The sequence below is a fragment of the Rattus norvegicus genome, chromosome 18 (assembly GCF_036323735.1).
Source record: "Rattus norvegicus strain BN/NHsdMcwi chromosome 18, GRCr8, whole genome shotgun sequence".
Taxonomy (NCBI): Eukaryota; Metazoa; Chordata; class Mammalia; order Rodentia; family Muridae; genus Rattus; species Rattus norvegicus.
The window spans coordinates 73,688,861-73,701,843 of record NC_086036.1 but is presented as its reverse complement, the minus strand read 5'-3'; the positions used below and the strand labels follow the sequence as shown (position 1 = coordinate 73,701,843).

Here is a 12,983-nt window from a genome sequence, read left to right as displayed (position 1 = left end):
TGGAATGTCCACCTTACTGTGAGATTCACTGCTCAGACCAGTCAACAGCTAAAGCAGCATATTCTACTGCAGGCCATGTTATCTGGAGCCACAGTTCTCTTCTACTAAGTTCAAGGCCCACTAACATGCTCAATAGACTTTGCCTACGGACATGCTCAACAGACTTTGGAGGCAGCAGCTAGTGTTTGCTACAGATGCCTCAGATTCTGCTGTGGGCAAGAAAAAACTGCGGACAAAGATCTTTCAGGGGACACCACTGGTATCTTTTTGAAGGAGAGCCTTAAAGTCACCCTAGAAATCAAGCTAACTTGTGTCCCATATGCACAACTCTATCGACTGTCTCCACTACAGCTTAGTTATGCTTTTGCCCCAGGGTTCATGAATCTGGAGCTTAGTCCCAAGCTTAGTGGCACTGAGAGTTAATGTGTGACCTCTAAGACATGAGGACTAGGGGCTGGAGTTAAGGGCACTGGCTGCTCTTCCAGAGGTCCTGTGTTCAATTCCCAGCAATCACATGGTGGCTCACAGCCATCTGTAGGGGAATCTGATGCCCTCTTCAGGCAGGCAGATATATATGCAGGAGAGCTTTCATACGTTAAATAAACTAAAAAAAGAAAAGACGAGGCCTAGTGAGAGCTCTTAATTATTGATGGTACTTCCTCTAAAATACACAAAGGCACGTTCTCATAAAAGGATGCTATGAAAAGTTGGCCCTATCCAGCTCCCAGATTTGTTGTTTTGAGATGAGATTCTCTGTGTCCTGCCATCTACATGAAGCCCCCACCAGTGCCTGTGCCATGCTACTGCGGGGGGCGGCGGGGGAGTTCAGCATCCAAAATCATCATCTTGTTAAAACTTTTTATAAAGCTAACTTACTTCAGGTATATCACGTAATGCAGAACATAATGTGATGCATATGATGACTAACAAGAGCCTCAGACGCTCCTGGAGCAACCATGTGTGGCTCCGTAGGCTGCAGCACACTCTGATCTACGCACAGGCCCAGCTTTATGACATGCTCAGGTGAGCCTTCGTGAGCTAGTGTTGAGAGGAGTGAAGGAACCATGGCGGCTTCCCTCACAGACCTCCCATCCAGCTGACCTCGTAACTGTCTCAAGTACTAGGCCCCTCTGGATTGCTCTTGGTTTCGGTTCCCTTGCTTGCTCTAGCTTTGTTGGGTTTTCCCTGTTTTGTTAGGAAGGCAGCTTGTTTTATTTTGTGTTGTTGTTGGTCTTCTGGGGAAAAACAAAGCAGTGGGTGTCTTGCTTTCTAACCTGGTACAGTCATTCTCTCTTGCCATCAAGTGGGTAGCGAGGGCCACTCAGGCTGTCAGGCCTGGTGGCAAGTGTCTTGACCTGCTGTGCCACCATACTGGCCAAATCAGGAGTTCCGCCAGAACCAGGACCCAGAACTGCTAATGAGCAGAAGAAAACTTCCTCAGATATACACCACTAACAATTTGTGCAAGAAAGAAATAGTAACAAGAATTATCTTAGTTTTTTGGGTTTTTGTTTGTTTGTTTGTTTTTGGAAATTATCTTGAGCAGCTGGATTTTGGTCATTAAATTTTCATCAAAAGTATTCGGAGCAGGTTGTCTGGTCTCAGGAATCTGCTACTGTGCAAAATAACCCTTAATGTAAACATCAGATACCACCTACTTCATTTTCCCCTTCCAGATTCTGTCCCTGAGCATATCTGTAGAGGATGTCAGAATGGGCTGGCTACTGGCTAGGAGAACCTGCTCGAGAGGTTCTGCATTTCATGACCACATGACCTGAGGCCATTCCCTCCCCTCACACATCAGGGGTCTCCATCAGTAAAATGGGTCTCAGGAGTATTCATCTCATGGGTTGTTCCAGGAGAATCGAGACTTAGGACAAAGTGCTTAGAACAACGCCTGGCAAGAAAGAGCTCAAGACTGACTAAGGGAACAAAGCGACACAAGTTACCTCTTCCCCTCCTTCATCTACAAGTGTCCAGTTCCCAGAGGCTGGCCCCGAAGATGACGGCTTCCATTCACTGGGCTTCATGTGGCACATAAACTCTGCTCGGTTTCTAAAAGACAACAGACGTGACTCTGACACATGGAGGGCTGAGACGGCCTGACCTGAGCACATGATAGGTCATCTATTCTAAAGAGAGATCAGGGGTCACCCACCGGGCCAGTGGTTTAAATTAGCAAACGTGTAAAAAGCTAGGCCAAGAATGGTAATACTTAGCATTAAATCCCACCTCAGAAGGCAGAAATGGGCAGATTTCTGAGTTCAAGTTCATCCTAGGCTAGATAACTAGTTGTAGGCCAACCTGGGATAGGTAACAAGTTCCAGGTCTTACATAGTAAGACCCCATTTCAAACAAAGAAAAGAAAAAGTTAAAATAAATGGCTTGGTGGCGAAGAGCACTTGCTGCCCTTGTAGATGGCCAAGTTCAGCTCCCAGCACTCATGTCAGGCAGGTCACAAGGACCTATAACTCAGCCCCATGGGGTCCAGTGCCCTCTTTTGACCCCCACAGGCACCCACACTCACACGTACACCCCCAACACACAGACATATACAAATGCCCATGGTTAAAAACAAAAATAAATCTTCAAAAAAAATCTTATCAAAAATAAAAAAAGCTAGGACCCTGAGCCAGGAGATGCAAACGTCTGTACCCACCAATGACACAATGAAGAAGTGTTTCCTTCTCCTTCTTCTCCTCCCAATTGTCCTAACCACCACGCTCTCCATTTTTTTTTTTGTCTAGGTGTAACCCAGGCTGACCTTAGACTAAAGATCCTCCAAACACAGCCTACAACCCCTGGAGCCTCACAACACCTGGTCTAATCTTCTTAAACACAATGTCTGCTCCCTGTTCAAGAACCCTCCACTGGCTCACAGGCCAAGCCTTACCAAGTTCGTCTTTAACTTCAAGACCTTCTACCCTCCAGTCCCCACCCCAGTTCCTTCCCTTTGTTACCGTCACTTGCAGTTACCTACATCCCAGTCCTCTGTACACCCCGAGCTGGGGCCTCTGCCTCAGCCCCTCTCACTCACTCCAAGAATCCAACTCACTCCCCAAGCCAACTCATGCACTGTGGAGCTGTCTGACCACTCACTATTCCACAGCACCTCAGCTCTGCAGATCCCCCTCTCTAACACTAAACCTCTTCCACGAAACACACTATCGCAGTCTAGGGCATCTTTCACAATAACACACACAACGAGAGACAAACACACTAAACGAGGGCAGAGAAAATGGTTCATAAGTGGCTAGATTCATAACTTTGGGGCAGGGCCATCACACCCAAAGAGAATCTGCAGTGTTAAATCCTAGAGTGACAGCGCTTCCTTCCCTTAGCAGCCTGCTTTGGACGCGGGCAGCTGAGAAAAGCCGTCCTTTGTAGAAGTATTTCAGTTTCTATTTCCCAAAGCTCTTCCACACTTACTTGGCAGGAGACATCAGCAGGGCAAGGGACTGCATAAAATGAAAGACCCCTGAAGGGTTATTCAACACTTTGATCTGAAATCAGAAAATGAAAAAAGACTACTGTAGAAAACCAGCTCAAGCTGAGTTATACGCATTAACATCCAAGATGGCAATCAGAGAACAAGGCCAACCCTGCGGCCTAAGCCAAAGCACGAGGCAAGGCGGGAGCAGCTAGGTGCATACGGTTACGTGCACACAGCTGCAGTCGGTCTAAGGGCAGCGGGTGAGCGGCCGACCGCAGACACCCACACAGCTGGGACGAAGCACAACACTGCTGCTTTAAACCAGTAAAAGACAAAACAAAAACAAAACATCCCTCTTCTCTTCAAAATTATTTAGGCTCCATGCCTAAAGTTAAGAAAATATGAAGGAATTGAGTTGACCTTGGCATACATTTTGGTTCCTGCTATCTGAGTGGTTGCTATGAATAATAAAAATGGCCAAAAGGTGCTCGGCAAGAGAGAGAGACTAAATGACAGGGTCAAACTGGTAAGTGTAGGAGAATTCCCAGCAAGCCTAGGGCCTCTCTGCCATGCTAGCAGATTACATATCATCTGTACTGTGGGATAGAAGAGAAAAATAGCCATGGCAGGATGGCCTGCACCGAAATCTTAACAAATTAAGCATGTGTGAGCCTAGCAAGCTAGGTTACTTCTCTACTTTTGCAGGTCTGTCCTAATTTCTTCAACTCTGATGACCCAGAAAGTTCTGACACTGACTCTCACACACATGTCCTCCTCCTGGTTCAAGGGTTTTACTTAGGGAGCTGGAGGGATGGCTCAGTGGTTAGAGCACTCCATGTAGCTCCTCCAGAGAGAGGGTTTGGTTCCCCACAGCCAGATCAGGAAGTTCACAACCACCTATAACTCCAGTTCCAGGGTATCAATGCTTGCTAGCCTCTGCAGATGCTATATATGCACAGTGCACATAAACTATGCAGACACATACGGCATACATGTAACAGAAATAAATCTTTAAAATGTTTATTTAAATATCAGTTAGGCCTTGGGGGGCGGTTATCAGACATTTCTTAAAGACCTAATAAAACCCCTAACCCATCCCCAGAACCATAAAATCACCATCATACCTGTATAAAAGGAACAGCCCACTCGCTAATGCCAGCTGGACACCGAAGAATGTGGTTTAGGAGAAAGAAGTGATCTCCAGGACAGCCAATTCTCTGTAACACTGACACCTGAACAATGAAGAACCCATGGTTTCACTCATGGATTTAAGAGACTCATGGACACAGTGAGGTAGGAGAGCACCTACTCAGAGTCAAGTGCATACAATATTTCTAGATATCCAGTCATAACTCTGTAAGATGCTTAAATTCTCCAAATTCTGACACTTCCCTTCTTGTGTAAAGTATGACTAAAGTTCATCATCAAACATAATTACTTGGTGAGTCAACAGCCAGTCTTCAAATGTGGCAGACTTCCGTCTGCCATTTCCTCCAGTTCAACTCTGACCTGAAAGCCAGAGTTCATTAAAGAGACAGAGTAACAAGACAAGTAACTTGTTAACTATGTGTCATCAAAGAAAAGTCAGTAACCATGAAATGAAGTGGCTGGAAAAGCTATAGAAGAAAAAATATGAAATAAATGGTTGTTAAATTACCCAAGCAATAAACAACTTGTACGCCTGTTTCTGTTCACTTACCAGCTTCTGCAGCCAGAGCAGGATGTCCTCATGGAACTGGGCATCCTCACTCACTCTCCTGGTGAACATGAACAAGACACTAATGCACTCCTTCAGCTGACACACGTCAGAGGGGATGCTTTCCGTCAGCTTAGAAACTATAAGGAAGAGAAGATTAAATGAGCCCTTGTAATGGGAAGGTGGACTCTTAGCTTCTCCACTTAAAGAAAAAACCAAAATGTGTAAACATTTAGTTCAGATAAATACCCAAGGAGGCTATCCACTTCCTGACAGTGCTCCTGTCACCATGTCTTCCTCTCTGTGAGGACTGTATTCCACTGAACTGTGAGTCAAAATAAACTCTTTGGACTTAAGTTGTCTCTTGTCAGAGAAGCAACTAACTCAACACAATTGTACAATACAATACAACTAATGATGTATACATACAATACAATACAATACAATACAATACAATACAATACAATACAATACAATACAATGATGGCAACACGGGGCGGGCAGGGTTGTTGCTGTAACAAGGGTGGCACGCGGTCCTTACACCTTTGGGATCACGTACTGGACAAGCACAGGAGGGTTTGGAGCCACTGGATGAGCAAGTCTTGAACTGATACAGGCAGAACTTAGAGGGCCATTCTGCTGGGCGTCTGAAAGACCAGGGTGTTAAGAGAGATGTAGACAGTGAAGGCCTGGCTCATGAAGAGGTTAAGAGATGAACAAGGACTCTCCTGGGAACTGGGACAGAGATCATTCCTTTGGTATTCTGGCCATTCTGTCCATGCTCTGAAGACTTGAAGGAGACTGGATTAAAAAATGATAATTATTTGGTGGAGAAGCTCTCAAGACAGGCAGTACTGAAGCTACAGATGGTTAGAGCTCACTTTCCTTACCCAGGTCTACAGGGAAAGAGCAACAAGGGCAGCAGAAAGGGTTGAGCAATGCGTGGGTTCCCCAGGAAAGGGGTGAGTTCAATGTTGCAGACAAGACAATGCAGGAGAGAAACCTAGTGTTCTCACTGAGCTGATAGAAGACGCTGAAGGCAAGGCCCTTACATGGAAAACCCAATCTGTGAAAATGAACACATATTTAAAGGGTAAGAGCCTAAACTGGGAGTGCCCTGAAAGGCTTCCTTCCTGATCGCGACTGCCTAGGCAAGTGTGTGCTCGGCGAGCTGAGGTGCGGGCACAATTGCGCCAAGCTGTATTTCAGGCTAACAGAACTCAGCACCACTGTCTACAGTACTGGTTGTGTAGGGATGCTACATGAAACAGTGTGGGGAGGAGAGCATGGTGTCTTCCCCAAGCTTCCTGACAGCTGCTGAGTAAGACTAGACAGTTCCCTGTCAGAAAGTGGGGAACACAGAACCTACGTTTCAGTGAAGACCTCAAGATACTGAAGGTACCAGAACCACAGGACCTTTACCAAGAAGAGCTGCAGGAACAGAGCAGATGGAACCAGCCCCATACAGAAACCAAGAGCTGTGAATGTTCGAGTTAGACAAACAGGGCTACCCACGAACTTTGGAGCCCAGGTGATCCTACCTCAAGCCCCCCAGATGCCTAGACATGGAGCGAGGGGAGTTGATGCTTACCCTGCTGGTTATGTTAGAACAAGGCCCTGTGCCATCAAGCTAGAACCTACAGCCTGAATCAGGCCATAGCTCCCTGTGGTTCTGCCTGATACAGAATTAAGCAGTCTGTGTTATGATTTGACAGCTTTCAATTTATGATCCCTGGCTCCTCCCTGCTCTTTGTCATATACTATACCAAACTGTCTTCCCACTACTCTAAAATGTTATACAAGGTCAAGATTTTATTTTGTTCTTGGAAATGTTATAAAGGCTTCACAAGGGGATTTTGCTCAAAGAAGTGTCTGCAGAGTCTCCTCTAGCCATCCCTGTCACTGTTGTGTGACCTCCCCCACACACACATACACACAGCACACAGTCTCTGTCTCTCTATCTCTCTGTCTCTCTGTCTCTCTCTCTCTAACACTAACACACACACACACACACACACACACACACACACACACACATCTCCCCATCTCTCTCTTATTCTCACTCTTTTTCTGTTTGGCTTGATGTTTGTTTTTGAGATAGGGTCTCACTCTGTCTAGACCTAGAACTTCCCTTGAACTCCCTTTGTAGACCAGGCTGAACTAAAACTCTGTGCCCCTGCCCCTGCCCCAGGCCCCTGCCCCTGCCCCAGGCCCCGCCCCCACCCCTGCAGTGCAAGTGCTGGGACTAAAGACCTACACTGCTATGCCTGCCCTTATTCCTTTTCTTTCCTGTTTTATTGTTTTTACGAGCAAAACTGAGGCAGCATGCTCCTGAAACTGCGTTAGGTGAGCCGAGAGTGATGCTGAGATGGTTAAAGGCTGTGGAACCTCTGAAGGTGAACCCAGTGCATACTGAATTGAGATGCCCAAAGCCAAGAGCAAACGTGTGGTTGAACATTTACTCAGCACTCGGTGCCCAGTGATGGGGATTTGTGCAGGTCGTGCAGCCTGCAGGAAGGGGGCCGCTGGAGGCTGGTCTTAAGGTCTTACATCCTGACTGAGATCTACCTGCATGTCTGTCTGTCTGTCTGTGTTCCTCATGCCTGGTGACCAGCTGCTTATACCTGCCTTCATGACTTCCCTGCCATCATGGAAATGAATGTCTCCCCTCTCCCAAAATGATCCCCACAAAGTCCTAGCAATGTGTCAGAGCAAGCAACTACCATGAGAAAAATTAGAATTTCTACTTCAGAACATTATAGAGCATCAGTTAAAAAGAAATTCAAGAAAACAAACTGAGCAAACAAAGAAAAAAGTACAAGAAACAGGAAAATGGACTGGAGGGTTTGCTCAGTGGTTAGAGCTTGTTCTTGCAAAGGGCCCACCGGGGTTTGATTCCCAGCACCCACATGGCAGCTTACAACCATCTGTAACTCAAGCCAAGGGACCCAAGTATATCTTCTGACCTCTGCAGGCACCAGGCATGAGGTATACAGACAGACATGGAGGTGGAACATTCAAACACATAAAATATGTAAATCTAATAGTAACTATAGTGAAAATCATAAATCTTTAAAAAAAAAAAGAAAAGGTTTCCTGATGATTAGTTTGGGGATCAAAACCATTGGGCCATAGCTTAGCACAGGCAAAGAGAGGCCCCTTCTCTCCCTCCTGAAGGAAGAAAACGGTAGACATGGGGAAGGAGGCCTCACACTCCTCAAGCAATGTCAGTAAACAGACCTGCTCCTACACTGCTACTGAGGGGGAAGGAAAAAGACACAAGGATACATTGAGACCAGTTAGGATCGAGTCATGTCGCAGGCCTGCACCCTCAATTGTTTTTCACAGTTAAGTGTAAGAGGGGGACTGGAGAGGTGGCTTAAGAGCAGTGGTTAAGAGCACTGTCTGCTCTTCTAGAGGTCCTGAGTTCACATCCCAGCAAGCACATGGTGGCTCACAACACTCTGTAATGGGATCTGATGCCCTCTTCTGGTGTGTCTGAAGACAGTTACAGTGTACTCACATATAATAAATAAATAAATCTTTGTAAGAGGGAAGCTTCCGTGGCTTACGTACCTTTGTCTGCCTGATAAACTGCTACAGACCTCAGAACGGCTGAGCTGTTGAGCAGTGTGTAGATATAGGACTCCACTTGCAACCTCGAAAGCACAGAAGTGTAGGAATGGAGGGTCAGGGTCTGGTGGAGGTGCTCAGATTTGGCATCGAATAGCTTCTTCAGTTCTCCCAGGGCATTCTCATTCATCTCTACTCTCTGGTAGTGGTGATGACCATAAACCTTCACTTGATCTGCACAGATACCCTAGTGGAAGATAAAGGATGAAATGTGAGACCGGCTGCGTCTCATGCAGTCAGGCAGCCGGTGGAAGACTTACAGGCTCTGGCACTATCTCAAAGAGCCTAGACCACAGTGAGGACCAACATGGTACACACGACACAGTGAGAGCCAACACTGTACATACAAAGCACTACTGAAAAGAGTGACCCAATGGGACTAGAGAAATGGCTCAGTGGTTAAGAGCACTGGCTACTCTTACAGGATCCAGGTTCAATTCCCAGCACCCACATGGCAGGTCTCAACTGTCTGAAACTCCAGCTCCAGGTGATCTAACACTTTCACCCAGAAATGCAAGCAAAACTCCAATATACCTAAAATAAATCGATCATTTAAAAAATGATTCTGTGAAGTCAGTGAACAGTAATATGTATTCCTAAAACTCTCACAACTGGTATCTTACTTTCTATGCTAAGAATACCAAGGCCAACGTGCCATTCCCTCAACTCCACAGTAGCCCAAAATATCTCTAGGTCTACCTCACTCTGTCTGCTCAAAAGGACTCCTTCTCCTTTGTACCAATTCCTCCCGCCACACGCTAGTCCATCCTTTCTTTAGATTTTATGTGTACAACTGTTCCGTCTGCACATTGTGTACGCCTAGCTGCCCACGGAGGGCAGAAGAGGGCACGGGGTCCCCTGGAACTAGAGTCATTAGGTTGCTGCCACACACGTGCTGGGATGAAGACGTGCCAGGGTCTTCTGCAAGAGCAACAGTGCTCTGATTTCTCCACTGAGCTTTTCCTCCACCTTCCTTTCTTTTTTAATATTTCCAAATGTGTCTCTTACCACAGAATCTACAAAAAGATATGCAAGGCTCTGTACAAATAAGAGGTAGGGGTCAGCAAGTCACATGTGTCACCAGAATCTCCTCCAGCTTACCCTCAATGGCAAACTTGTCAGAAGTGGCCTTCTCTTCCTTGCCATCCCTCCTGGGTCCTTAGGAAATGTTGGCTCTGGTCTCCTGGGGGCGGGGTGACAGCTAATGGACTTTCCTTATCACTTTCCAACCAGTCCACTGACTACACATCTGTGGCATTATGCCAAAATCTAAAGCGTAGAGTCTATGGACTGAATTTTATCTTGAGACGTGGCTTGCTGGCTTGAACTCTGTAGAATATGTATCTGCGTGTATTTTTATTTAGTTAGTTGCCAACACTGCCAGATAGCATCCTTCATGCAAAAATCCAGATTCCTGCTTCTCTGAGAAATCCTGAGATGAAGCAATCCTACTCCTCACAATCATTAAAGTGTCAATTAGATGTCAAGAGCTGTTGGCCCCTCCAGACTAGGCATGTGCTTCTCCACTGAGATGCACCCCACTCTGCCCCTCCCCTACATGTTATATGCCTGCTCCCGTGGCCATTTGATCATGTGGTCCCTGGACTGATGAAGCCAGGGCCAGTGTAAGTTTAGTACATAGACCAAATCCTAGACAGCACCTCGGGAAAGGCAGCTCAACTGCCAACCTCCTAGACTCTGAAGCTCGACACACACAGTCACGGTACCTGCACGGCCATCTGTTCATCCTTAAAGCTCCACAGTCGACTCTTGGCATTTTGGCAGTCAGACATCAGAGTGAGCAGCTCGGCTTCAGCCAACAGCAACTGCTTCCTGCATCGTGAGTAATTCAAAAGCAACTCATAAAACTCATGTCTGTCCTGATGAGCAATGTTATCAAATTCTTCTACATAAGACTCAACATTTTCCAGCCATGAGCCAGGCTCCAAGAGCTTGAGCTGCTCTTTAGTGAAGGGTGCCAGTTCCGGTTGCGATGGGAGTTCTGGGTAGAGTCGCTCACTACGGAGCAATGGCTTCACTGCCACCAACGATGGTACTTCAGCAATCTCAGCCGGCAACTCGGGATAGAGTTTCTTCACTCTAGGTGGCTGAGGAACTTCTTTGGTTTCATAAGGACTGTGCAAGCTAACATCCTGAAGCACCGTTGAACAGCCAAGGGCCTTCGCATCTTCTTTCCTAGTCGGACTTTCTCTGACTTGTGAACTTGCCCCTTCCTGCTGAGTGCAGGGAAAGTCAGACTGCAGTGTGTTTTCTGGAGACCCACATTGCATGAATGTGCGCTCCTCTACTTCTGGAAAGTTCTTGGAAGGGTCACCAGGGTCACCTTCAGTTCTGACATTGTCTCCAGGGTCGACCTTCAACTCGATTTCATCATCTCCATCACGGGCTGCCACCTCGCCCCTGTCCTTTAGGTCCTCTGTGTCCTGTATCGGGGGTCCTTCATCTACTACAGTCAAGGAGGTGAGTGGTATATCAAACATTTCACTTTCATTCCATCCACACACATCGCTGTGGAACTGGGAAGCAGCCGACACATTCAGTCCATCCCCTTTGAGTTCAGAAGCTGGAGACAGGATTCCCTGCTCTCTACACGTCTCTGAAAGGAGAGCTGCGTCAGAGCTCTGAAGGGCTTCATGCTTCTTCTTTTCCTACAAGCAAGGTAAGAAATATAACAAGAGCTAATGGTTCAGCGTGAAGACTCTTTAAGCTATCCCTAAATATCTAAACTTTGACACTGAGGGCTCTCCTCAGCTCACCAGCCCACTCTGTTCTTAGGAAGCTTTCTCCTTCCTCAACGAGCCATCTGTCTCCATTTAAGACCTCACTTAAGAGACACTGCATTTTCTCTCTCTCTCCTGGCAGCTACCAGGATTGTCACCTAAACTGCCGTTTAGTTTCTCTTAAACTCTAGTAAAACTGCCCTTGAGTTTCTTTTGTGTCCAGTTCTAAATTTGTTTATTAATAAGAGAACTTTGGTTTCCTCAGTGACATGTGGCAACCATGAACAGACCCCAAAGAAGCACCTCTGAAGTCTAAGAGCTAAACCCACCGCAGTCGTCAGCAATTGATAATGGAAACCAAAAGCAACCAACCAGCAAGCTCCATGCCTGCTGACCACGTATGGTGTGGGCCGCGCCCAGTGAATCAGCCTCCCCACTGCCTTTAGCACCCTATAAAGGTGCTCCTTCTGCCATGCTTTCTGCTTGAACTGGGACCATAACTGAACAGAGGCTAACAGAAATTTACTTTAAAATGGAATGCATTCATAGGATGTAATGTATACTCCCAAAGGTGCCTCTTCCTCTTCTCTACATGAGTCTGTGAAAGTTTCCTAATAAGTAAAGATGCATTTCAGTGAGAATATGAGTGACAGCGAATTCAAACCATACACAAGCTGGGTTGGAAAACACCAGTAACAGTGGAGGGATTGCCTCCATTAAGAAGAAGCCTCCCTCTCTTCACTGGGACAACAGGAGAAGCTCCCTTGAGGACAGTAACTCAGCGTAGGAAATCCCCAACTATAAATTTGTAAACTGATGTGAAAAGAGAAGGCCTGAACTAGAAATGAAACACAGGAATCCCAGGTTCAAAACGATGCATTGGGCATCCTCAATGGCACACGAGGCTGCTGCAGCTGAACTCGAACGTGAGGAGACGACACGGTGAGATGGCCGCAGAGACCAGCAATGTCATCATGTGCTAACAGCTTTGCAGGTACGAAGGATGCAAGAATTTGGAGGTCGTGGAAATTTATACCGTGGTTCCACAAAGGGACTGCGGTCTGTCAGCATATGACAGGGACAAATTCCCTGAGGAAGGGATGAAAACGGCATTGCAGGAAGCTGTTTAGGTAAAGCCTCAGGTACACTGGCTACTCCAGCATGCTGGACATCCACCAAGCAAGTCTATAGACTGGAGCTGGCCAAAGAATGACGTCACATGCACTCCTAATGATGAGCTGGTGGGTCCTTGAAGCTCATTCTGATGGACCTCCATTGATGTGATGACAAGCCCTGATGCTGGATATCTACCTGTAGAATTTGGTGTTTGATCTCTTGGTTCATATCTAACTTTGGACAAAACAATCTTTCCTTGGACCTATGCCCACTTTCCTCTATTCTGGAATGAGAATGTTTATATATGAGGTTTGTATCATGTTTTTCTTTTATACAAGCTCACAGTTAATGAACTATCTGGACT

At 46.4% G+C, this 12,983-nt stretch overlaps 1 protein-coding gene across 4 annotated transcripts in view; it reads right to left on the bottom strand.

Moving 5' to 3' along the window:
* Epg5 (ectopic P-granules 5 autophagy tethering factor) overlaps window positions 1-12,983 on the bottom strand; it is a 97,589-nt gene that overhangs the window by 74,851 nt on the left and 9,755 nt on the right. For 3 of the 4 annotated variants that reach the window (XR_597059.4, XM_063277498.1, NM_001427613.1), the window contains exons 2-7: window positions 10,490-11,431; window positions 8,706-8,949; window positions 5,133-5,269; window positions 4,558-4,665; window positions 3,430-3,503; window positions 1,950-2,055 (exon numbers count right to left, since the gene is read on the bottom strand). Coding sequence is in view for 3 of the 4 variants with exons in the window: in XM_063277498.1 (XP_063133568.1) it covers window positions 1,950-2,055; window positions 3,430-3,503; window positions 4,558-4,665; window positions 5,133-5,269; window positions 8,706-8,949; window positions 10,490-11,431 (1,611 nt within the window). In the remaining variant the exon portion in view is untranslated. Of the gene's footprint in view, window positions 1-1,949; window positions 2,056-3,429; window positions 3,504-4,557; window positions 4,666-5,132; window positions 5,270-8,705; window positions 8,950-9,863; window positions 10,444-10,489; window positions 11,432-12,983 lie in introns of those variants that run through there. The other variant, XM_039097336.2, reaches the window with a different exon arrangement.